General features: G+C 47.5%; 8 protein-coding genes across 8 annotated transcripts; 5 read left to right on the top strand and 3 right to left on the bottom strand.

Annotated features, from left to right (window-relative positions):
• Positions 1-51: 51 nt before the first annotated feature.
• Positions 52-3374, top strand: BHQ10_001125 (uncharacterized protein; the record flags this gene model as incomplete). Its single annotated transcript, XM_040873127.1, has 2 exons — positions 52-536; positions 590-3374. The coding sequence occupies 2 exons, from the start codon at positions 52-54 to the stop codon at positions 3372-3374; spliced, it is 3270 nt and encodes a 1089-aa protein (XP_040729630.1).
• A 2358-nt stretch (positions 3375-5732) lies between these two features.
• Positions 5733-7283, top strand: BHQ10_001124 (uncharacterized protein; the record flags this gene model as incomplete). Its single annotated transcript, XM_040873126.1, has 3 exons — positions 5733-5888; positions 5954-6587; positions 6643-7283. The coding sequence occupies 3 exons, from the start codon at positions 5733-5735 to the stop codon at positions 7281-7283; spliced, it is 1431 nt and encodes a 476-aa protein (XP_040729629.1).
• Positions 7284-7854: 571 nt separating this feature from the next.
• On the top strand, positions 7855-11590 carry BHQ10_001123 (uncharacterized protein; the record flags this gene model as incomplete). Its single annotated transcript, XM_040873125.1, has 5 exons — positions 7855-7899; positions 7982-8104; positions 8206-10293; positions 10354-10676; positions 11374-11590. The coding sequence occupies 5 exons, from the start codon at positions 7855-7857 to the stop codon at positions 11588-11590; spliced, it is 2796 nt and encodes a 931-aa protein (XP_040729628.1).
• A 352-nt stretch (positions 11591-11942) lies between these two features.
• On the bottom strand, positions 11943-13663 carry BHQ10_001122 (uncharacterized protein; the record flags this gene model as incomplete). The annotated part of the gene is made up of 3 exons (XM_040873124.1): positions 11943-12055; positions 12142-12659; positions 12720-13663. 3 exons carry the CDS (start codon positions 13661-13663, stop codon positions 11943-11945), a joined length of 1575 nt encoding a protein of 524 aa, XP_040729627.1.
• A 1247-nt stretch (positions 13664-14910) lies between these two features.
• Positions 14911-15924, top strand: BHQ10_001121 (uncharacterized protein; the record flags this gene model as incomplete). The annotated part of the gene is made up of 1 exon (XM_040873123.1): positions 14911-15924. The coding sequence occupies one exon, from the start codon at positions 14911-14913 to the stop codon at positions 15922-15924; it is 1014 nt and encodes a 337-aa protein (XP_040729626.1).
• Positions 15925-16656: 732 nt separating this feature from the next.
• Positions 16657-18660, top strand: BHQ10_001120 (uncharacterized protein; the record flags this gene model as incomplete). Its single annotated transcript, XM_040873122.1, has 7 exons — positions 16657-17119; positions 17174-17286; positions 17344-17567; positions 17623-17891; positions 17946-18121; positions 18170-18458; positions 18509-18660. 7 exons carry the CDS (start codon positions 16657-16659, stop codon positions 18658-18660), a joined length of 1686 nt encoding a protein of 561 aa, XP_040729625.1.
• A 279-nt stretch (positions 18661-18939) lies between these two features.
• Positions 18940-19563, bottom strand: BHQ10_001119 (uncharacterized protein; the record flags this gene model as incomplete). The annotated part of the gene is made up of 1 exon (XM_040873120.1): positions 18940-19563. One exon carries the CDS (start codon positions 19561-19563, stop codon positions 18940-18942), a length of 624 nt encoding a protein of 207 aa, XP_040729624.1.
• Positions 19564-20453: 890 nt separating this feature from the next.
• BHQ10_001118 (uncharacterized protein) lies at positions 20454-22454 on the bottom strand (the record flags this gene model as incomplete). The annotated part of the gene is made up of 2 exons (XM_040873119.1): positions 20454-20587; positions 20639-22454. 2 exons carry the CDS (start codon positions 22452-22454, stop codon positions 20454-20456), a joined length of 1950 nt encoding a protein of 649 aa, XP_040729623.1.
• Between the last annotated feature and the right edge of the window lie 37 nt (positions 22455-22491).

The following is a 22491-nucleotide window of genomic DNA, read 5'->3' as shown; positions in this document are numbered from 1 at the left end:
TTGATTAGAATATTAACTATTTTCTTAAGTGTTATGAAGCGTTTGATAAAGATGTCGTCGGATTTCAGCATTTTGACCACCAACCCCATGCTGGGTTATGGGTACAAGCTGGAGCACTTCTGGTATGGAATCGAGAAATTCTCGCCAAAGGCGATCATCGTCGACAGTGGTTCGACAGATGGAGGTCCCTATAAATTAGGCCTGAACAAAATGACATGCGGCCGAGACTCATATATTCGAGATCTTACGCCTATGCTTCAGGCCTGCTTTCATTACAAAATCAAGGTTCTGATTGGTTCTGTAGGTGGCGATGGAAGCGATAAGCATGTTCAGGAGATGCTGGAGATTGTGCAAGAGATCTCTCAGAAACATGGATTTTCGTTCAAGGTGGCTACAATCTCAGCCGGATTCGATAAGAGTCTCGTGAAAGATCGAATTGTCAACTCCAGAGTTGGGCCATGCGGTCCGGTCGAGGAGTTGACTATCGATAGCGTAGAAAGGGCAATTGATATTGTAGGGCAAATGGGAGCAGAGCCGTGAGTATCTATCCCTTTTTTGAACTGGATTAGGCACAACTAATAGCTCCTAGATATCTCAAAGCTCTCGAAATGGACCCAGATATCATTCTCGGGGGTCGCTCATATGATCCAGCTCCATTTGCTGCGTTTTCTATGTTTCATGGTGTAAAGCCGGGAACAGCATGGCATATGGGTAAGATCATGGAATGTGGAGGCATATGTGCAGTGCCCAAAGGAAGATCAATGATTGCCACGATGCGAAAAGACTCCTTTGATTTGACACCACTCTCGCCAAAGGAGCGTTGTACACCAACATCGGTAGCTGCACATACTCTTTACGAAAAGACGAGGCCTGATCGTTTGCCGGGTCCTGGAGGTGTTTTGATACTGGATGATGCTTCTTACGAGCAAATAACCGAGAAGACCATCCGTGTCCGTGGAGCCAGATTTGAGCCTACCAACGTCTATCAAATCAAGCTGGAAGGTGTCGAGAAGCTGGGATATCGCACGATATTTGTCGGCGGTATTCGAGATCCAATTCTCATAAGTCAGATTGACGAGTTTCTGGCAGATGTTAGGGCATATACTCAAAACCTGTTTCCACAGTTGGATCAGTCTCCGGAATGCCGACTGATATTTCACTTCTATGGTCGCAATGGTGTTATGGGTCCTCTCGAGCCTGATCCTAAATTTGCGCATGAGCTGGGTATAATGGGGGAGGTAGTTGCGCCTTCACAAGAGATGTCATATACTATTGCAAACAATGCTCGTGCATCGATTCTCCATATGCCATACAAAAATCAGGTCGCGACCACCGGAAACTTCGCCTCGCCATTATCACCGCATGAAACCGCTGCAGGTCCGGTTTTTCGATTCAATGTATATCACCTTGTAGATCTCAATAAGGGTGAAGAAGAAATATTATTCCCTATTAAATCGGTCACAATTGATAATTACCCGCCAGAGGAAAAATCTATCCCCGGACTCACTACAGCACAGCGAGAACAACTGACTTCCGAGACATTGGAGCCCTTGAGATTCAAGGAAATTCCTGAAGGCGAATGTCAAATGCTGGATATTGCAAAGATTGTTCGTTCAAAGAACTCCGGACCGTTTGAGTTGACTCTTGATATCATGTTTGATAATAAGGGCGCATATGAACGTGTCAAGAAAGCCAACATCCTAACAAATGAGCGCATTCAGACTCTGTACCATCTGAAACCGGAAGACATCATCACCAACATGTTCTTTGAGCCAGCTCTAGCTTGGAAATGCACCATTCGCCGACCGTGGGAACAAGGTACTGTGGGCGAGCGTGATACTCTGGGGACACAGCAGCACGCACCATTACTTACAATCAAGGTGCCGAAGTCTGAAAATAGTACCACAATCTCACCAAAATCCAAAACTCATTTCCAGGACAGATCGCACTTCTCAGCTAGAGATAGCGTGGCGTATATCTGGAAGGAGCTTGACTTGCCCGCAGATTCTCTGAAATCTTTGCAAATGACAGGAGAAGGATTGGGCTTGCCTTCATCCTTTAAAATTGGACATATTGCTCAAGCTTCAATTAGTCTGTCGGCTCTGCTGGCTGCATTGATATATGGACATAGGAAAAAAGCTCCGACTCCCAAAGTAACAATTCCGCTGCTACATGCGGCCATTGAATTCAAATCAGAAAGACTGTATAAACTAGCAAGCGCATCTATGCCTGACCCTTGGGGTCCTATTGGAGGTTTACACAAGACTATTGACGGATATGTGCGAGTGCATGACAATTTTCCCAATCATCGAGAAACGGCCATAGAACTTCTGGGCTGCTCCCCCGACGCTGATCGGAAAGAAGTCGCTGCAGCAATTGCGCCATGGCGCGCCATTGACCTTGAGTCGGCAGCCTCTGATTCTAAGAGTGTCATCGCTGCGTTACGAAGTTATTCGGAATGGGATTTACTGCCACAAGCACGCGCAATCACTGATTTTCCCATTCAGCTTCGCAAATTGTGCGATGGACCTGTGGGGCTGCCTAAGGAGATGTTGGATGCGAACCCTGACAAGTGCCTTCGTGGTTTGCGGGTGCTGGAATTATCAAGAGTGATTGCGGCTCCATTATCAGGAAGAGTTCTGGCTGCTCATGGTGCAGATGTACTCTGGGTGACGAGCCCAAATCTGCCGGATATCCCAGCTGTAGATCGAGACTTTGGTCGGGGAAAGAGAACAATTCAACTAGACCTAAACGATGAAAAAGATAGCCTTGACTTCCATGGGCTTCTTGACAAGGCTCATGTCTTCACGCAGGGGTACAGACCGGGGAGTCTTGCAGCAAAGGGATTAACATCGGAGGCGCTCGTGGATACTTTTAAAGATCGGAACATCATCTGTGCTAATCTGTCTGCGTATGGACCCGATGGACCCTGGAAGAATAAGCGAGGTTTTGACTCTATTGTCCAAACTTGTTCGGGTATGAACGTTTCGGAAGCGGAACATTATGGTGCTGGTGAAGCTGCGCGACCATTATGTTGTCAGGCATTAGATCACGCGGCGGGATATTTCCTTGCTGCTGGTATTATGGCAGCACTGTACAAACAAGCGACAGAAGGTGGCTCTTGGGAAGTCAATGTCTCGCTTGCCGGGGCTATGAAATATCTTCGGTCATTGGGACAATATGAGGGGCGTAATGGGTTTGATACCAAGGACTACACATGCACAGAGGATGTGTCGTCAGAGTTTCTCGAGACGAGAGAAACGGGTTTCGGTAAAATGACCGCAGTGCGACATTCAGCTTCTATCGAGGGTGTCCAGGTGGGATGGGACATGATGCCGAAGCCATTGGGTTCTGATGAGAAGGAATTTTTGTAACTACAACCAAAGCTAGCTGACAGTAGGAGCTCTCCAATATGTTTGAAGGATAAATAATTTATTGCGAGAAACTATTTTGATAAAGAAACCCCCCTCACTTATATGTCTAGGCACATACCAAGTTACATTGAGTCGAATGTGAAAGTTGTTTGCGCCAAAGATTTAATCCAGAAATGGTCGAATATAATCTCATCCGTCTCATATCATAAGAGATACTCGACTCCCCCTTATCACGCTATCCATACCATCTCCAGGCGGCATGCACCAGAAATATACTTAAAAGTACATTTCGTTGCAAATCTGTCGAAGTTAATATTCGTCTGTCTGGTCAGCATCCCCCTTGCTTGACTCTCTGTGTGCTTTTTATAATGCATCACAAGCATCTCATTCATGAATTTGCTGCCTAGAGCATGACAAACATTCGTGATGGTCTGATCCTTAGGTCCCCTGGCGATATTATTTAAATACTTCAAACACCATGTAGAAGGTATACTATTCTCCTACTAGTGCGTGCCCGGGACAAAGTGACAACGTCCTGGCAGTGGTTCACGCCCGCATTCGAAGCTGGCATCTCCTCGTGGATGTAGGCGTCCACGTCTCGCAATGGAGCATGCCGGTGTGCCTGGGATGAGCGAAATCGTTTATGTAAATGGCCCCGCTGTCCTATCAATTATATCGTGATTTCATCAAGGAAAGCTGACAATTCTTATAGGTATTCCAGAAATTATGGAGTGACCCAGTCACCAACAAATAAAAGGCATGCCAGCTACTTGCTCTTCTTGACCAGATCTATCTTTGGGCGACACAACTGATTATCGCACTTTTGTGCTGAAACGTTTGCATCCCTGGCACGAATTATGCCATGATGATTATCTCTTGGAATGGCACTCCATATATGACACTGGACAGGATAGGAAGTGAAAACGCACAAAGAACGAAAGGGAAGATTTGAATGCACCAGCCTGGGTCAGCGACATGGATGAACAGAGCAGGCGGAAATTCCAGTCTCTTGCGAAGCTATCCTTAAAAAAGGCTCTCTAGAAAAACGGGCTGATAAAGTGAAAGGCAGTGTCTCTGAATCAAACCCGGAATCCTTGGTTTTGCGTGATGGATGGATGTACTACAGTGACCTCTGATTCTGATGTCAAATTACTGAATTATCTGAGCCTGTGTCATAAGATGGATGACAAATCTTTGGCGAATATTACATGGGAATTGAAAAGGGGTTATATTATAGAAGGGATTCGAGCTAGAGACAATAATGGCAACAGACTGGCGTTGTTTCCCACTCCTAAGGCGTTTTATATTCCCTGGTGGCGGTGGTGAGGATCAGAACGAAACACACTTCGTCTTCGAGGACGTGTTTGTATATCATCGAATGAGATCATATGTTGAAAACGACCCAATCTAGAAGCTGTGGAGATAAGCGCTAATGGCATTTGAGGTACATTATAGACGAAGGACGTCCAACACTTGTCGGACTCGTTCGCAACTTTTGTTCGACATCGTTTCTCTATCTGGAGCCTACTACCTGTTACCGACTTTTCTTTTTTTATTCAGATACCACCAACCTTGGAAGATTTTGAGTCCCTTACACTCAAAGCAATTTTTTCCCGAGTAATTTTCCACTTGTGTGAATCTATAATTCAACTTTAGTTTCAACTTAGCAGTACGTATTATCGACGTTAGATCTCCATGACAAGCGTGGTAATACTTTCACAAGGGTATATCGTGGTCCTTACCTTGGTATAAATAGAAACTGCTCATATGGCTGCTCACCCGGTGACATTTGGCACTGGTATTAATCATTAACGGACCTCAAATTCTCCTACAATCTAAGGTCTGCTGAAATACTCTGTAAATTCGAAATTGCATACTCTTTTAGCTAAATAATATGATATTTGAAGATCTTAATGGCCTCCGGGTAGTATTAACCGAATACGGAATTTCGTTCCCGTCTAACTGATATCTTTGAAGCTCACTGGAAAGCTTTCTTCACACTTTCGCAAGGTAGCCTTCATGCAAGTCAGATGCACTGACAAGCCCAATCCGTAACAGTCTACGTAAGTGGAGTTCTTCAGAAATATCTCCACCAAAAATTAAAGACCCCGTGGGGATATCAGTTTCCGGCATGATGCCGAAAGCGTCCAACGTCCCGTGGCCCCCCATCGCTATCCACTTACTGTGGAGAAACGCGTATGTTCAAATTTTAGTTCTTCGTGCAAGGGCCAAGTCCCAGTGACGTCTCCTTAAATCATCTCTCCGGTGCTTCGAATCTGATGATGGATGTCGAACTCTGCAACAACTCCATGCGCAATACATAGACGCAGACGCAAACGTAGAAGATAGAAAGTCAATATGGATGAAAAATTTGAGAAGGGCGATGCTCTTGAATACGTCGAGAATGGCATACAGCACCCATATACGGAAGCAGAGAAGCAGAAAGTTGTGCGCAAACTGGATCTTCATCTACTTCCGTTCTGCTTTTTGCTTTACACATTTTCTGTTCTCGATGTGAGTTACCATCTCTATCATCAAGCTAAAGAAGCATTGATAGTTTCGGAGCTAAATCATACCAGCGATCAAATCTAGGTAATGCAAAGACCATCGGTCTCGCAAAGGATATCGACATTTCCGGAAACAAGTACTCATGGCTGGGGACCATATTTTACATTGCATACATCATCTTCCAATTCTCTACGCTAGGCTGGAAAATTTTCAAGCCTCACCAATGGGTCTCGGCGGTTGTTGTCTTCTGGGGTCTTGCTAGTMCCCTACAAGCCACAGTAACGAGCTGGGGTGGGCTGATGGCTTGTCGATTCTTTCTGGGATGGGCTGAAACAATGTTCGGTCCAGGTGTGCCTCTCTACTTTTCATTCTTCTATCCTCGGGAAATGCTAGGGTTACGATTTGGTATTTTCTTATCCGGAGCTGCCTTGGCAAATGTTTATGGAAACTTGCTGGCCTATGGACTAGGGCAGGCTCATTCGAGTATTAGTTCTTGGAAGTTTTTGTTTATCATTGAAGGTGTTCCGACTGTGCTGTTGGCTGTTGCAACCTACTTCTTCCTGCCGGACTCGCCAACGACAGCAAAATTTCTCAACGAGAGGGAAAGGGAGGTCGCGCGACAGATTGCCACTTCTCAGCCAGATGACTACGAACATGAAGGACTTCAGCTGAGCCAAGTCGGAGAAGCATTCAAGGATTACAAGAGTATATCTCTTCTCCAAAAATATGCCTGTAATCATGTACTAACGACAACGTCCAGATTATCTATTCGCAATAATGAACTTCAGCAATAACGTCAGCTTTGCCTCTCTGCCTCTGTTCCTCCCTACAATTGTCTCAGAAATGGGTTCCTTTACAACTGTTGAATCAAACGGCCTGCTCGCCCCTCCCTACTTCTTATGCTTTCTTCTCATCATCGCCATCAGCATCCTTTCCGATAGGGTTCGTCTCCGTGGACCGTTTGCTGCTTGCTTCGCTTTTCTTTCCGCGGTCGGGTTTATTCTTCTCGGTGCTACGACGTCGGTGACGTCAAGATATATTGGAACGTTCTTTGCAGTCCTTATTTTCGTCACGACGTCTATCGTTCTCATTTGGAACGCAAACACGAATTCTACAAGCTCGAAGAGGGCCGGTGGACTATGGATTATCATGACAATAGGACAGTGCGGTCCACTTTTGGGAACAAATGTTTTCCCTTCGAACCAATCACCGCTGTACCGTGAAGGATCTTGGATTTGCTGCGCTTTTGCATTGTTGTCTGGCGTAACAGCATTGGTGCTGAGCTTCTGTTTGTGGCAGGAGAACAAGAAAATGGATCGTCTATATGGTCCTTTAGAGGAATTGGATCCGATCGAGCGCCCGGAGAACGATGAGGTTCCGAGATTCCGTTATATCATCTAAATTAGTGTCAGTTAAATCGCGATGCCTGCTTTAGCATGATTCAGTACTGTTACTGTGAAGATGTTCTGGGCTACACATGTGGTCTTCCACAGCTGCGAGTCAAAATCTTAATTTATAACTTATTGGCTGTCCGATACTATCGCTCGTATCATCGTCTAGATTTCACATAATATGCAGGTCTAGGAGCCTTTTGCTTGCATTGTAGCATTGGAAACAAAGGATTACCATAAAAGCCCCCGAGTTGTAGATTCTAGGGCTTAGGGCTGTAGCCCCATGTCACGGGCATCTAATTACTATCAGCGTCATTGGAAGATGTCCCACTTCATCCCCTCATCAACTTCACTCTTTGACAGAATCACCTAGCATTGAGCATCAACAACATACTAATGCATACTAGTGGGGGACTTGTATCGTTTAATTGTTACGATCAAATTTAAAATCGCGACCAAGCCAGATTCCACTTAGGTCGATGCAAAGACTATCTACACTTGCCATGACCGTAGCTCGAAGTGGTGCAGTTACAAGCAAAATTATCGATTATTGAGTTCACGGGTACTCTTTCTGCTTGAAGATGTCATCATCTGAAGACTTCAGATTGCGGAGAAAGGTTGGACAGGTGCGTTTTTACTCGTTCAGAAGAAAATATACATGCGAACCCCGCGCAATGTTATTCGAGATTCATGTTAACATGTTGATAGCTATTTGCAGTCGGCTTTCATGGTTATACTCCAAGCACCGAAATCAAAACGCTGATAAGAGATTATGGGCTGGGTGCTATCATCTTGTTCAGAAGGAATATCAAGGATGCTGCCCAACTTCAGGTATACAGCACCTTTGCGCTCCTCCAAGGATAATCAAATGCAACTTCTACGAATATTAATCTGGAGTTCGAAAACAGTACTGAAACTTACATCTCAATTAGGCCCTGACACTTGCCCTGCAACATGAAGCCAAAGAAGCAGGCCACGAATATCCCCTCTTCATCGGCATTGACCAAGAGAATGGTCTAGTAACAAGAATCACACCCCCAATCGCTGCCCAACAACCAGGACAAATGACACTCGGCGCTACCCAATCAACTGCAAATGCATACGACGTCGGAAAATGCACTGGGGAAATGCTCAACTTCTTCGGAATAAACATGAACTACGCGCCAGACTGCGATGTCAATTCAGAGCCTCGGAATCCCGTGATTGGTGTTCGAAGTCCCGGGGAGGACCCCAACTTTGTCGCTAGAATCGCAAGTGCGACTGCACGTGGTCTTCGAGAGAGTGGCGTTGTGCCTACGGTGAAGCATTTTCCGGGCCACGGAGATACAGCTGTTGATTCACATCATGGACTTCCTGTTATCACAAAGTCTCGAAGTGAACTTGAGAGATGTGAGTTGATCCCGTTCAGAAGAGCGGCGGCCGAGGGTATTGAAGTTGTCATGACGGCCCATATCGCTCTACCCAAGATAACGAGTGGGCCAGGGTCAGAGGGTCTACCGGCAACTCTTTCCTCGGAGGCGTTGGGCATTTTGCGAGATGATATGAAGTATGATGGTGTCATTATAACCGACTGTCTAGAAATGGATGGTATTCGTGGAACTTATGGGACCGTTGAAGGAGCTTTGATGTCTCTGAAAGCGGGGAGTGATAGTGTGATGATTTGCCATACATATAATGTGCAAGTGAAGTCCATTGAGCGAGTCGTTGAAGCGGTACAATCAGGAAAATTGCCAGAGTCACGTATCAATGAATCCTTGCGCCGTATCACATCTTTAAAAGGAAAATCCCTGAGTTGGAAACACGCGTTGCGCTCTGCAGATATGTCATCACTAGATGAGTTACAGGCAATGAATCAAAGACACCAGCAGATTGCAGAAAGGGTATACTCGCAATCGACAACCGTGGTCAGAAACAACCTGGGAGTCTTGCCAATAACGAAACCCGTCTCGGATGTATTGTTGCTCACACCGGGAGGAAAGATTCCAGCCGGGGGTGCAGTCGACGATGGTGGTCCTGAGCACAAAACCTACATCGAAGTACTCCGACAAGATATAGGAGACATGACTTCATCTGTAACACAAGTCGATTACCCAGATGGAGGAGAGCTCTTGGAGGAGCACTGGAGGATGATCGAAAATGATGATGCTATTGTCATTCTGGTGACCAGAAATGCAAAAGAGGCAGAGGGACAGAGAAGCTTTGCTCTGGAAGTCGCCAAACGCCGCAAGGATGTGATTGTGATTGCTACTTGTAGCCCTTATGATTTCCTTGATGATGAGAAATCGGTACAGACATATGTTACTACGTATGAAGCAACTGTGGAGGCATTCAAATCTGCCATTGAGGTGATCTTTGGCAGAGTACCTGCAAAGGGGATGTTACCAGTGAGCTCAACCTCAAACAAGCAACGAGATCCCAGTTTCAAAACCCTACCTTTATGTGAATCTCAAAAAGGCCCAATGATTGATGGCATACTGAAAGTTTGGGACGCGGCACTCCCTAACTATCCACTACCAGCCGATAATTTACGCACAGTAATCGACCAATCTCACGCACACCATTTCATTGCTCAAGACACACAAACCGCCACAATCATTGGATTCTGTCTATCTTATACCTCCCAAAACCAGGGTCAAACCTCCGCCGAAATCGCCGTCATTGCAGTCCATCCCACAGAACAACACAAAGGCATTGGCACCAAACTCCTATCCGCAACGAGGGAATATCTATACGAAAATCACGGATGCAAGAATGCTTCGTTGAGGAGTTATTTTCCTCGTTTCTGGCCTGGTTTGCCAGCTGATTTGGCGCCGGAAGTTGAGCAGTTCTTTGTGCATCGTGGATTTCGATTGCGTCGGGGCGGGGATGCAGATCTTTATCAGGATATCAGGGATTTTGTCCCCCCACAGCAGTATATCGACAAAGCCCTTGCTGCTGGTGTGACATACAAGGTGATAGAGGCTCCTGAGGAGTTTGAGGATTGTCTTCTTGGACAGAAACGTAATTTTGCTCATTACACGGTATGTCGATGTCATGCCATGTATCTGAAAAACAAAGTAGACTGACACAAATAAAAACAGGGCTGGGTCGAAACTTATATCTCCCTGCATCCCTCCAAACACCCATCAAGTATAATGGCAGCCTTCGATAAACACACTGGCACGCAAATCGCATGGACTCTTATGCTTTCTCCAGACGACGACTTTGTCGCTCATAACTGGGCTTTCCCTCCCTTAGCAAGTGGCAATCTATCTCTCAAAACGGGGATCATAGGTTGTGTGGGTGTAGATGAATTACACAGGAGCAGAGGTGTCGGTCTGGCTTTGTTGTGTCATGCTATACAGGATATGAAGAAGAGAGGTGTTGAGGCTGTTTTTGTTGATTCGACGGATAAGGTGGATTGGTATGGGAAGGTGGGATTTGGGAGGTGGAAGGAGTATATACATGCCGAGATTTAAATCTGTCTAAACTTAGAGGAGATCTAGAAAACCTCGGGACTTAATGTATTGATTCCAAGATTGTGAGCAGCTGATCACCTATACCATCCCAGCATGTGGCTTTAGTGGGCTTAGAAGTGACCAGACAACAAAGGGATTCAAGTTAGTTAAGACAATATGATTCTCCAGATATAAGATGTGTTAATTTGGCAAACCACTGGATTGTCTATTTTAATCTAACATTGAAGTGAGCCTTTCACAGTCGTTCAATGCACAGCAGGTTCCTGTACAAAATTACCTACATACAAAAGACATGCTGTCATTTCAATGAGATAAAGGAGATCAATTTTATGTTAAATACCTTGTTTCAAATGAGCAGTACCATCCTCCTCAATATGTTGGCTTTACATCCAGACAGCGATTTCTCACTCCACAAATCTTCTCTCATCCAGATTCTCCTTTAAAATGCTTCCAATAAACACACAGGGAAAGGTTAGAGCTGTCCCAGAAAGCTCCGCAGACCTTCAGTTGGAGAATGTCCCAAATGTGGCCCACACGACGTCCGATAAAATTCGCTATGAAGCAGCTGGAGCTGAAGTACCAAAAGTAGAAGGTAGCCAGGTAGGAATAAGCAATACAGAATCTGTGGCTGAAGAGAACAAGCCTCAACGCACAAGATCACGCCCTCTCGGACCACGTCCACCGGTATCTGAACTATCACGAAGACCAACTCGCCGCGAGACTCAAGCCCAAGACAGTCAACGACGGGGCCAAGAAGATGACAGATTCCAACGACCGATACGACGCCCATCTGGACCACGAGACCCAGCACGACGACCAACAACAGCACTCAGCGCACAAGAATCCTACGGCGCCATGAATATTACAAACATGTCTTATTACAGCGACAATTTCTATGAGCATCACGTCCCCTTCGATATCGGGACAAGTAATAGCAACAGATCTCAAGGTAGGGAGAGTGAGGTAACCCCCATGAGTCGATTCGATTGGACTTCGAGTGAGTCCAATGATGGGCGGGGACGAGTGTCTGTCAACAAACAGGAACAGGGTTGGAAGAAGAGATGGAGGGATCTCAAAAAAAAGCTGAACGGTCAGAAGGCTAAGGTAGTGAGGTCGATCAAGGCGGCTGGGGCTATTTTCAAGGAGATAGGTGGACGTCGATCGTGATGATATTATGATTAGAAAATTTATTCCATAAGGCTAGAGATAAGTTAAGTAGGTATTGCTGAGATCCTATCTTCCGAGATAGCTCCGAAATCAATATTGCTGGATGGCCCTTTGTTGCTCGTGGGCGTGTATATGTAGATCAGGTAAATCTCACCACCTGTGTTTCAACATATCTCCAGTACCTTTCGGCACACATAACCCTTGATGCCTTTCCTTTCCACTCCATTAGTAAAAAGCTCATACCAAACGCCCATGACAAAATCGCAACAGCGATAAATGTCTTTTGAAGACCTTGTGCATCAATCCAGGGAGTAATAGCATAGTTGAAAGCAAAGCTAAGTGTGTTTCGACAGAGAATGACCGAAACAATCGTTTCACCAGAGAGTTCCTTGAAACAATCGACGGCATAAGCAAGTGCATAAGCACCACCGGAAACATTGCAATAACCACATAAAAGACCACCAAGAAGGATGACTGCCCAATGGACCCGGTGGTATGCACCCAGGCCCCAGATCAGGAGACCTGCGGGCATCAGAATGCAGTAGATCACTAGTCCCCAAAGACGTTGCTCGGGTTCACGGAGACCTCCGTTTCGTGAAGCTAATCGCAAAGTCAACCAGTCGGCAACTGGGCCGGAGACGACGCCTGCAACGGTAGCGCCAATTAACGGCGCAACGTATGAGAGACCGACAATAGCAGCAGAGAAATCATAGGGTGCCGCGGAGAGGATAGATGAAGTGGTCGCATTGTACACATTGTACCTGTCAGGGATGTCAATTTATTTCGTTGCGACTGAGTCATTAAGAAGTGGTGAAGCATACCAAGCCAAGGCAAATCCATACATAAAGCCAGCCCACATGATATTAGGGAATTGGAAGAAAATCAGGATAGGGCGATACGCGATCCGAATAATCTGCGAGAACGAGTTTCCGTTATATGACCATAGCTTCATTTTCCCTAAGAACGTTTTTCTCTTGTAGTAGCCCGCAGTCACATCGGACTGCTGAAAAGTCCGCGTGTCATCCCTATCAGGAAGCCCATTCAATTTCTCGCCTTCGATGCTTGTTCGCGTATACATGGATTCCTCGTACAGAAAAAAGGCAAGCACAAAATTCAGCGCTAGGATCAGAGCAGCCCAATGCTGCACCCAATGCCATCCAAAAGTATCATTCATGAATCCTGCGATGAGAGGAGCGATAAAATTGCTGGCACAGAGTACAAACATGTACCATCCGATAAAAGCACCTCGTTCATGGGCGAAAAATACATCTGGAATACAAATCTGGGGCAGTACCTCGACTGGAGCGCAGGCCAAGCCATATAAGCATCGTGCCGCAGCCCAGGCTGGATATTGGTCAATCCACGCCGTCCACTCGGATATGGCAACGCAAAAGAGCAAGCTCAACAGAATAATAGGGCGTCGGCCAAAAGTCAGCGCAAGTGGTTGCCAAATGATATTGGTCCATCCTGCCATAAGAAACAGGTACCCGGTACCGTTGTTTAGCTGGGCTATACTGATGCCCGTTTCCTTCGAGATCGGAGTGAAGACCGAGTACACTGACGTACCGCCGATACCCGTAGTGAATACATAGAACAAGAGCAAAGTAACGTTCAACCATTTTCGTGTCTTGGACCAATTCAATGGGTCGTCGGGATCTGCTGAGGGTTTGGGAACGAGAATGATTTTGTCTGATTGCTCAGTGACCAAATGCACTGTACCGGGAGGAAGCATCGTGTCGGGATTTTCAGTCAAATTGTACTCCATGGTGAAGTTAGTACCGACCATTGTACTTATTAATCCCTTTTTTGCCGTCCTCGGTCCCTATAACTTTCCGTTCTTTGATGCAATGAGCCATCAACGAATGGAAAAACGGCTCACGAGTTCCTGTACCGATCCCATCAAGACAACCGTTTCTTTTTTCGTTCGGATTGTATTTTTTTTGCTCTGTGCTCGTAACCTTGGAAGTCGCGGCACAATACAAATATCGCGGTCAATAACGTACATAGATAATTGCAATACTGACCAGTATGCATGCGTAGTCAGGGATATAGAGCGGTCGTCTGACACTGATATGCAGTTGCCGCAGAGTCGAACCAAGTGAGAGTCGAATCACGCCGCACAGAGAAGTCGGAAAAGATAAGCTTAGCCTTTGAGGAGAAATGTGGGCCACGGACGAAAAGAGCCTGAACGAGTCTAGCGAAAAGCGTTAAGAGACAGGGGTCCAGCAGCCATTCGAGCACTGATTGGCGCTGCGACCGGGTTTAACCACGTATTGCGCCGGGCCGCCTACACGGGCTGCCCCGCCTTGCCCAAGGCTAACAAATGTCCTTATCTGCCGTGCTGTTTGCTGTCTGATCTCTTGCTTTGTCTGCATGTCTCCCCGATTCCTTCCTTTGTCTCCCCCATGCTGTTTCCTGGTTGCGTTAGTGACAGACCAGTCAGTCGCTCAATACATTCTTCCTAGTCGACAAACCGTTCTTTCTTTGCAATATCGTTCCCTTCCCGCTTATTCTCTTTTTCCGAGTCAGAAAATAGCGCATCGGCGAGTAGACACGGCATGAAATGACTTCTCACACGGTGCTATTCTCAACTCGTCTGATCTCGGAGAAGATCTAGGATGCGTCTTATGTTTCTGAGAAAGGCCACCTGTTGATGCACTCATTATTCGCTGCACCGTCGTTCGCCAGACGATGGGGGCCAAGATCGCCGGCAAGAGAAAGGGAAAACCTCGGGGGATTCGTAGGGACAGGGACTGCCAGAGCTGCAAAACTCGAGGCATCAAATGTGATTTAAATCGTCCGCGGTGTCAACCATGTGTGCAGTCCGGGCTGCCGTGTGGCGGGKATCCTCAGAGGGKAGTCTGGGCTACAGACACCAATTTCGGGCAAAGGCGACCTCGTGAGAAGGTCGCGACGCCAGCGTTGTCGCAAGAATCGCAGTCACCATCAGATAGCTCCAAATCGAATCCGAACAGTAATAAACCGCCCACACCGATCGCGGCAACTTTGCAGATGCATGATCGATACACGACTGTGAATCAATACAGTTTCATCAAGCGTCTGGCCGCATTTTACGAGCAGATCAAAGACGCCAACACGCAAGCAAGTGGCGGATTTTTGGCACCAGAAGCCATAGAATTGGTATCACGGATATGGGACTTTATCCGGGTTAGAATGAAAGGACAAACCGCATCGAACGTCTCAACAGATAGGCAATCGGTGGATGAAGTCCAGTATCATGTCGACGCGCTCATGAGGCTGACGGAAGCCATTGATAAGGCTCATCCCATTGCGCTGTTTGGTATAGCGACATTCGCATTTTTCGAAGTGTGCGACGGCTCGTTTGGAGAATGGCAATGCCATTTGAACGGGGCGCGGTCATTGCTCGATTTTCACTGCCGTAACAAGGCTGATCTCGATCGACTGTCGCATGAACTCACTGGATTAAACGAGATCGTTGCGCATCTGGTGTGGTTCGACACGATGGGCGCCATCATTCGGGGTAGTAATGGGTTGATTTTTGACGACTGGCATCGCGAAACCTTGAGCGAAGAGTTTTTCGCCAATGTCGGATGTCCGGTTGACACTTTCCATCTGTTTGTGACCCTAGCCAAGGCTGGGAATCACATCAACACTCTAGATCTCAGTTTTGAAGCTCTCGATCAGCTTTTGCTTAGAGCTGAACCTGGATCCAGCGACATGACACTTGTCGAAAATGCATGGCGGTGCACAGCTGCTATCGCCATTATCAGTCGGATCGGCGATGCTGGGTCGTTGTCGCGACGCAAAGCCCTGTCGACTGCAGTTGACCAAGCATGCAGAGTGATTGCCATCATGCCGCCCACCTCCGGGATCTATATTCACCTGGCAGCGACAGCCTACCTAGCTGGTATGCACGCCACACATCCCCGACAATGCGAGATTGTACGGGCTTATTGGCGCCACTGCCGTGCTTCCGATTTCCCACGATACCCAGACGGACAAGCCAAGTGTGAGGCGAAATGGCGAGCAGAGGGACTGGCATGAGCGAAGTTCATGAGTATACGAGTTGGATGATAGTAGTTTGGCATATATAGGGCACACGCATACCTTTGATACCCGCACTTCCATAGTTCGTTAGCTAGCAGGCACGATAATACATTACTTTGATTTCCGGCGAGTGTCGTTACTTGTAGGGATGCGGCGAGTAAGCGCAGGCCATTGGAGTGCGCAGTAGCGTAGTTAGTAGAGGCAAGAAGCCGAGCGACTCAGCAACTAGACTCTCTCTGGACGACGATGCATGAGTAGTTCGCATATTTCCTTTCTGAATTGATCGAGGTGAAGGTTTAGCGGGCGACGGAGGATGATCTTATTGGGGGTCGCCCTCTATCGTTACGGGAGGCACGCACCTTCCTCGGTTGCCAACTCAGGAAGGTAATCTACAGTCGCTCCTTCCTCGCTGGCTGCTGTCGAATGCGGTCACCTGATTGGCTCCTTCCGTGTCGACCGGTCGTCAATTTCGCGATAGGTTTTGTCCTTTCCTTCTCGCCTGCTTCCTAGCTATGCCGAACTGGAGCCGGTTTTGATTAAACTTCATGATAAACAAAGATGCCCGTCCCTTTGGCGTTGATATCATCGCCGTTATTTATTATTAATCCTCCTATCTCTTGACCCACCATGAATTCATCTGTTCGCCTCGCATGGTATATATTTAATGGCACCCCTGGCTCCCTTCTGCGTGTCTAGGGCGTACAGCTTTTAAATCTATCACCACCCAATATGTCTACTGCAACGATAGCTACAATAAACCCAGTCCCATATCAGGAACGCGCGGGCATCAAACAGTCATTACAGGCATCACTGATTCCCGCGGAATGGCGTCTGCCTTCCATCCCACCGGTTGAAGAGGTTCCCGATGCGCTGGAGTACATTCGCAAAAGCAACTTGTTATCAGAGCGGGAACTGAGTATCACGGAGACGTCTGATGTCAGTGTTCTACTACACAAATTGGCTAGTGGCCAGTTATCGTCTCTAGAGGTTACCAAAGCCTTTGCGAAACGAGCGATGCTGGCTCACCAGTTGACGAATTGTTGCACTGAGATCTTTTTGGGGGACGCATTTGAGCGAGCAAGGCAACTGGACGACTACCTCGAACAAACTGGGGAAATAATAGGGCCATTACATGGTCTACCGGTGTCGATCAAAGATCTTTTCAATGTAAAAGGAGTAGATTCATGCATTGGTTGGTCAATTCCTTGTCAGGCCGATCTCCAATCGTGCTAACATCTTGATATAGGCTGGGTAGGCCTCACGAACAAGCCGGCGATCCGAGACGGAAACGCCGCGGCAACACTTCGTCGGCTTGGTGCGGTTCTATATGTCAAAACCAATGTTCCACAATCCATGATGGTATATTATTCCCCAGCTTTTTACGCCCGTAAGGTCACAGCTTACTGATGTGAGCAGATGTCTGACTCCTATAATCACGTCTTTGGCCAATCTGTGTCCGCGCTCAACCGAAACCTCATTTCCGGCGGCAGCTCAGGAGGTGAAGGATCTCTTGTGAGTGCGCGAGGTAGTATTCTGGGTATAGGCACAGATCTGGGCGGATCAATCCGAATTCCAGCCAATCTATGTGGATTGTATGGTCTTTCACCTAGTACAGGCAGACAGCCGTATGAACGGAGCGGGTAAGTCGTGATCCTTTTGTGTCTGGCGTAATTCTGCTTATACTGGTTCAACTAGCCTCCGACAAGATATCGTTCGTTCGGTGGCAGGCCCAATGGCAATGAGTTTGTCAACGGTTGAAAAATACATGGAAGCCTTACCGGCGGCAAGGCCGTGGGAGATTGACCACCAAGTCACACCAATTCCATGGCGAACGGAACTCTGCACGACAACAAAACGGCTGAGAATTGGATATGTTGTCGACGACGGCGTTGTAAAAGTGCAGCCGCCTGTTGCAAGGGCGGTAGACGAGGTCGTACAGGCTTTGAGAGAGGCCGGCCACGAAGGTTTGGCGATTCTTTACTGTAGAAATGAATACATATAAGCTGACACATATCCAGTTTTTGAATGGGATGCTTCGAGTCATGCTCATGCATACCAACTCTGGGAGAAGGCTATCCTTTCCGATGGGGGCGAAGCGTGTCGCATCTTGTGTGAGTTGAGTGGTGAGCCATTGATTGAGGGCATGCTTGTAGGAAAACCCCATAACAAGCTGACTACATCACAAACGCATCAAGTATGTTCGCTTTGCCCCAGTTTAATGAGGGAGATCTAATGAACACAGCTTATATCCGATAAATACGCGTACGAAAGACAATACCTTCAACGATGGACATCTGCCAGTCTTGACGCCCTCATCATGCCAATCACACCTTGGGTAGGATACAAGCCCCAAACCTGGATAAAGAGCCATCAATACGTGGGATATACATCAATTTGGAATTTATTAGATTACCCCGCTCTGGCCGTCCCGGTAACCAAGGCAGATCGGACCAAGGATGATCCTAGTGTGGATAAGGAATGGATGATACACCAACCAAGGAACAAGAGCGATGAGTTCAATCATCAGCAATGTTAGTTTTTGCACCAAGCGAGTGAAAGAAAGACTTGCTGACTTGAACAGATGACATTGACCTTGTCCACGGAGCCCCTGTTGGTGTTCAGATCATAACTCCAAAATTACAAGAGGAGAAGTGCATTGGAGTTGCAAAGGTGATTGAACAATCACTCGCTGCGCAACGAATCGCAGAAATGACCCAACGGGCAAAGCTGTAGGACATGATAAAGTATGTTGGTTGGAACAGGAGGTTGTAACCTCTTTAAGCATTGTGAAGCGTTTTGTGGATCTGGTTAATGCATGTTTCAATATTCTGTGCATATACGGCGAGTCGATGTACCTACCCTATGTAGCTGTATAATGAATACATCTATTTCAAGTGTAGAATCGCATTGGATCACTGCACCTAGGTGCTGAGAAGCCCAAAGATTTCAGCTAACAAGAAATTCTTTTTTTGAACTCGACTAAACGTAGTTTCACGAACGAAGTATAAAACATCACAGCAAAGCAGCAACCGCAGCAGCAACTACCGGCGCAGCCGTAATCATTGAGCCCACAACACCCGTCGCAGCAACCGCACCACCCGTCTTCGTCGCCTCGGGGGCCGTTAACGAACTCAGTCCCGCCGTCACAGTCAACTGATCATACGAATCCGAGATCGGCGCAGTCGCATACGTCGCACTCGTCGAAGTCGAAGAAGACCATTTCGATCCTTCTATGGACCCCGATATGCTTACACTCATTGTGCAACTGGCCGACTGCGTGGACGATTTGAGACTGCATTCGTACGACTCGGTAACAGTCAAATCGTAGCTGGTCACTTTTCCGGATGTGGATGCGATATAGACGGCTGTTACGCTGACGGTGGCAGGTCCCTGGACGATGGTCCAGGAACTGGGGTAGTCGCAGTCAGTCTTGGGCGCATCGTTGACGCAGCCGACGTGGTAGGTTGCGGCTTCGGCGTTGACAGCTGCGAGACTGGCGGCAGTGCTGGTGTAGCCGCCGTATGCAGGGACTGTAACATCCCAGTTGGGCGCGAAGAAGCCGATTATTGTGCTGGAGGAGTCGGCCTGGACGCCGAGAGCAGTCAGGGCAGCGGCGAGGATAAGGGAGGTGCGCATTTTGTTTATAATTCTTCGTCGCGATTCTGTGGGAAAAAACACAAAGATAAAAAATGTGTTGTTTCTACATGGCGACCAGCCCCTATTTATACCTAGACGCCCTCATCAGGTTAAACGAATACGTTCGTTCCTTCGCCTGCAAATCAAGACTCAAAGAAAGGACCTCAAAAATCGGTGGCTTGTGATGATGTTCGCTATTGGCCGGAAACTTAGGCTTAAGCAACTTTGAATCATGTAGCCTTCGAATCCAGCGCTAAAAGCAGACAAGCTCTATGGACGTGACAGGTTTAGTGTGCATTTAGGGTGTGCTTGGCCGGACAGACCGCGAGATCCGAGGGCTTAGAGCCGCAACACTGCAATAGTGCGGATTTAGAGTGAGTGTTGTGGAGTATGGGATGAAAAAGTGTGTGAGTCAGTTAATATAGATGATCTAGAAGAGTTAAGAGTATGTGTGCGATATCTGGCGGGGTACAGATCTGGTTAGACAGAGTATTTTGGCTGAACATTTTCCCATCGTGGAACATGCGGCGCGGTTGTGCTATACTGATTTCCTGTACAACACCACCCTAGAATACTGGTAGTGCTAACACGGAAGCCCTTTCTAGTGAGTGTACCATAATTGCTACGTGGAGAGAATCGCAAGTTAGTGATGGGACAATCCAATGACATGTCCACTTGGATAAATATCAAAATGCGCTTGCTCCAATGCTTGACTCAAGAAACAGAAAGAGAGAAAACAAGAAGTTCTTGAGAGCGTAAAACCAAACGACAGTATCATCAGAAAGTAAGCAGGTAATAAGAATAGTGGGAATAGAACTGGAATCATAAAGACAGGAGAAAAAAGTCATCACTCAGCATAACCAATAGTTTGTCCAACGTGTGATGATAATCTACATAACAATACAGTCGCCACCTTGCTGCTGTTGTTGCGCAACCGCTGATCGCGACACGCGCGTCTTTTGCATACGACCGCTTCCCTTTTTGAGTTCTTCTAGGCGCTCGCGGGCTTTGTTGAAGTTTTGCGCTAGTTGTTGTTAGCTTTGCGGTAAGAGGAAAGGAGAGAGGTTAAACATACAAGCAGCTCGCCAGTACCACCGCTGCGCATCCTCCAGATTCGATGGGACACCTATTCCAACTTCGGTGAAATATCCCATGGCATACTCGGCCTTTGCCAATCCTGCAGCTGCCGCTTTGCGGGCCCATAGGTAGGCTTCAGTGTCGCTTTGTTGGAGGATTCCATCCGCACCTGTAAGGTACCATCCACTCAGTGCGAGTTCGGATTGATGTTCACCCTGGGCGGCAGCGCGAGTATACCATATAATACTCATGCGCGCATCGATCGGCAGCCCCATGAGGCCCTGCTCGTATGCAGCGCCTAGGCGGTATTGGGAGAATTTGTAGCCAAGTTCAGCGGCTTGCGTGAACAGTTCCCGAGCATAAGCCTCATCACGAATGATGAAATCGGACTGAGCTGTACTCTCGTACATAAGACCCAATTCATGTAAAGCATGCGGGTTCTCTTCATCTGCGCCATCAGCTGCGCGTTTCAACCACGTTACAGCTTCCCGGGGGTTCTTTTGCTGCCCAAGCAATCCCTTCAAAAGAATAATTCCCATTTTGTACATTGCAGGCGTGTTTCCAAGTGCTGCCGCACGTCGGTACCATTGTACAGCCTTCAAGGCATCCCTTCTCGTGCCACCGCCTTCTTCCTGACCAAGTTCACAGCACACAGCTGTTCGATAAGCCGCCTCGGCGTGGCCCGCTTTGGCAGCTGACTGATATAGTTGGAAAGCCTCTTTTGGATCAGCTTGCAGTCCTAAACCCCCATGTCCATAGCTATCTGCCAAGTAGAACATGGCATCCGGAAAGGCATCGTTAACCAGTCTTTTCACAATCTTATATGCATCGTGAATGTACTTGTCCTTATTTCTAGCGCGAGTCTTTGGGTCGACTTTGCCTTCATCGCCGATCAGCCGCGTCGAGGCTTCGACGTACTTCTTTGCAAGTCTCAGTGCAGTCTTGTAATCATCAGGGTTGCGTCGCACGATTATCTGTAGCCTTTCAAGTTCGGTCTGCGTGATGGGTGGAGATGTTGGTCGGCCGGTAGGGCCCCCTGGAGGCGGCGCAGATGGCGCTGGTTGTGGCGCATCATTTTGTGGAGGTGGCCCTCCATATTGTCGGACTGGTGCCGGTCGATCTCCAGTCGCTTGATCCAAACCGGCGCGATATGGCGATGGATGAACAGGAAGAGCGTCCGGATTTTGAGATTCTGGGCTGCCGATAGGGTGTGCGTTATATGATCCCATGGATGGAGTTCTTTGCGAGCCGTCGAAATTGCCATTATGACCATTATGCATGCCATCGCCTGGCAAGTCAAATTGAAAGCCAGCATCCGCAAACTGATTCGTGTATTCTGCTGGTGCTGTAGGCTTGTAGGGTGCGTATGCACCACCAGGCTTTTTCTCTGCTGACAAGGAATTCTCAAAACTTTCGTTACGGCGGTGCACAGGCTCAGATGTTGGCATAGCATCAAAGTTCGGCATATCTAACTCATCCTCGTCCTCTTCTTTGATAGCCCCTGCGCCCACTCCCGCTCCTGGTACTTCCCCTCCCTCTTCTTCATCTTGTTCTGCAAAGTAGTCCGCGAATACATTGTGGTGTACATAGGTACTGAAGGTTTTGTATTTCAGCTCGTCACCGTGTGACGAAGTGGGTGCCAACAGATTACCCGCTGCAACGGTCTCTGGTTCTCCGTACTCTGCAGGAGGCTCCGGGTATGTATTTTGACCAGGGTATTTAGGCGATCGTAAAGGAGGGGTGTATGGCGAACTTGAGTTCGGTGTGGTCATGCTCCTTTGGGGTATCTTGATAGGCGGAGGTGCGTTCCCCATCGTATATGATCGTTGAGGAGGGGCAAAGCCATAATCG

Source organism: Talaromyces amestolkiae (assembly GCF_001896365.1).
Source record: "Talaromyces amestolkiae strain CIB chromosome Unknown scaffold1.1, whole genome shotgun sequence".
Lineage (NCBI taxonomy): Eukaryota > Fungi > Ascomycota > Eurotiomycetes > Eurotiales > Trichocomaceae > Talaromyces > Talaromyces amestolkiae.
This window is presented reverse-complemented; position numbering and strand designations above follow the sequence as displayed.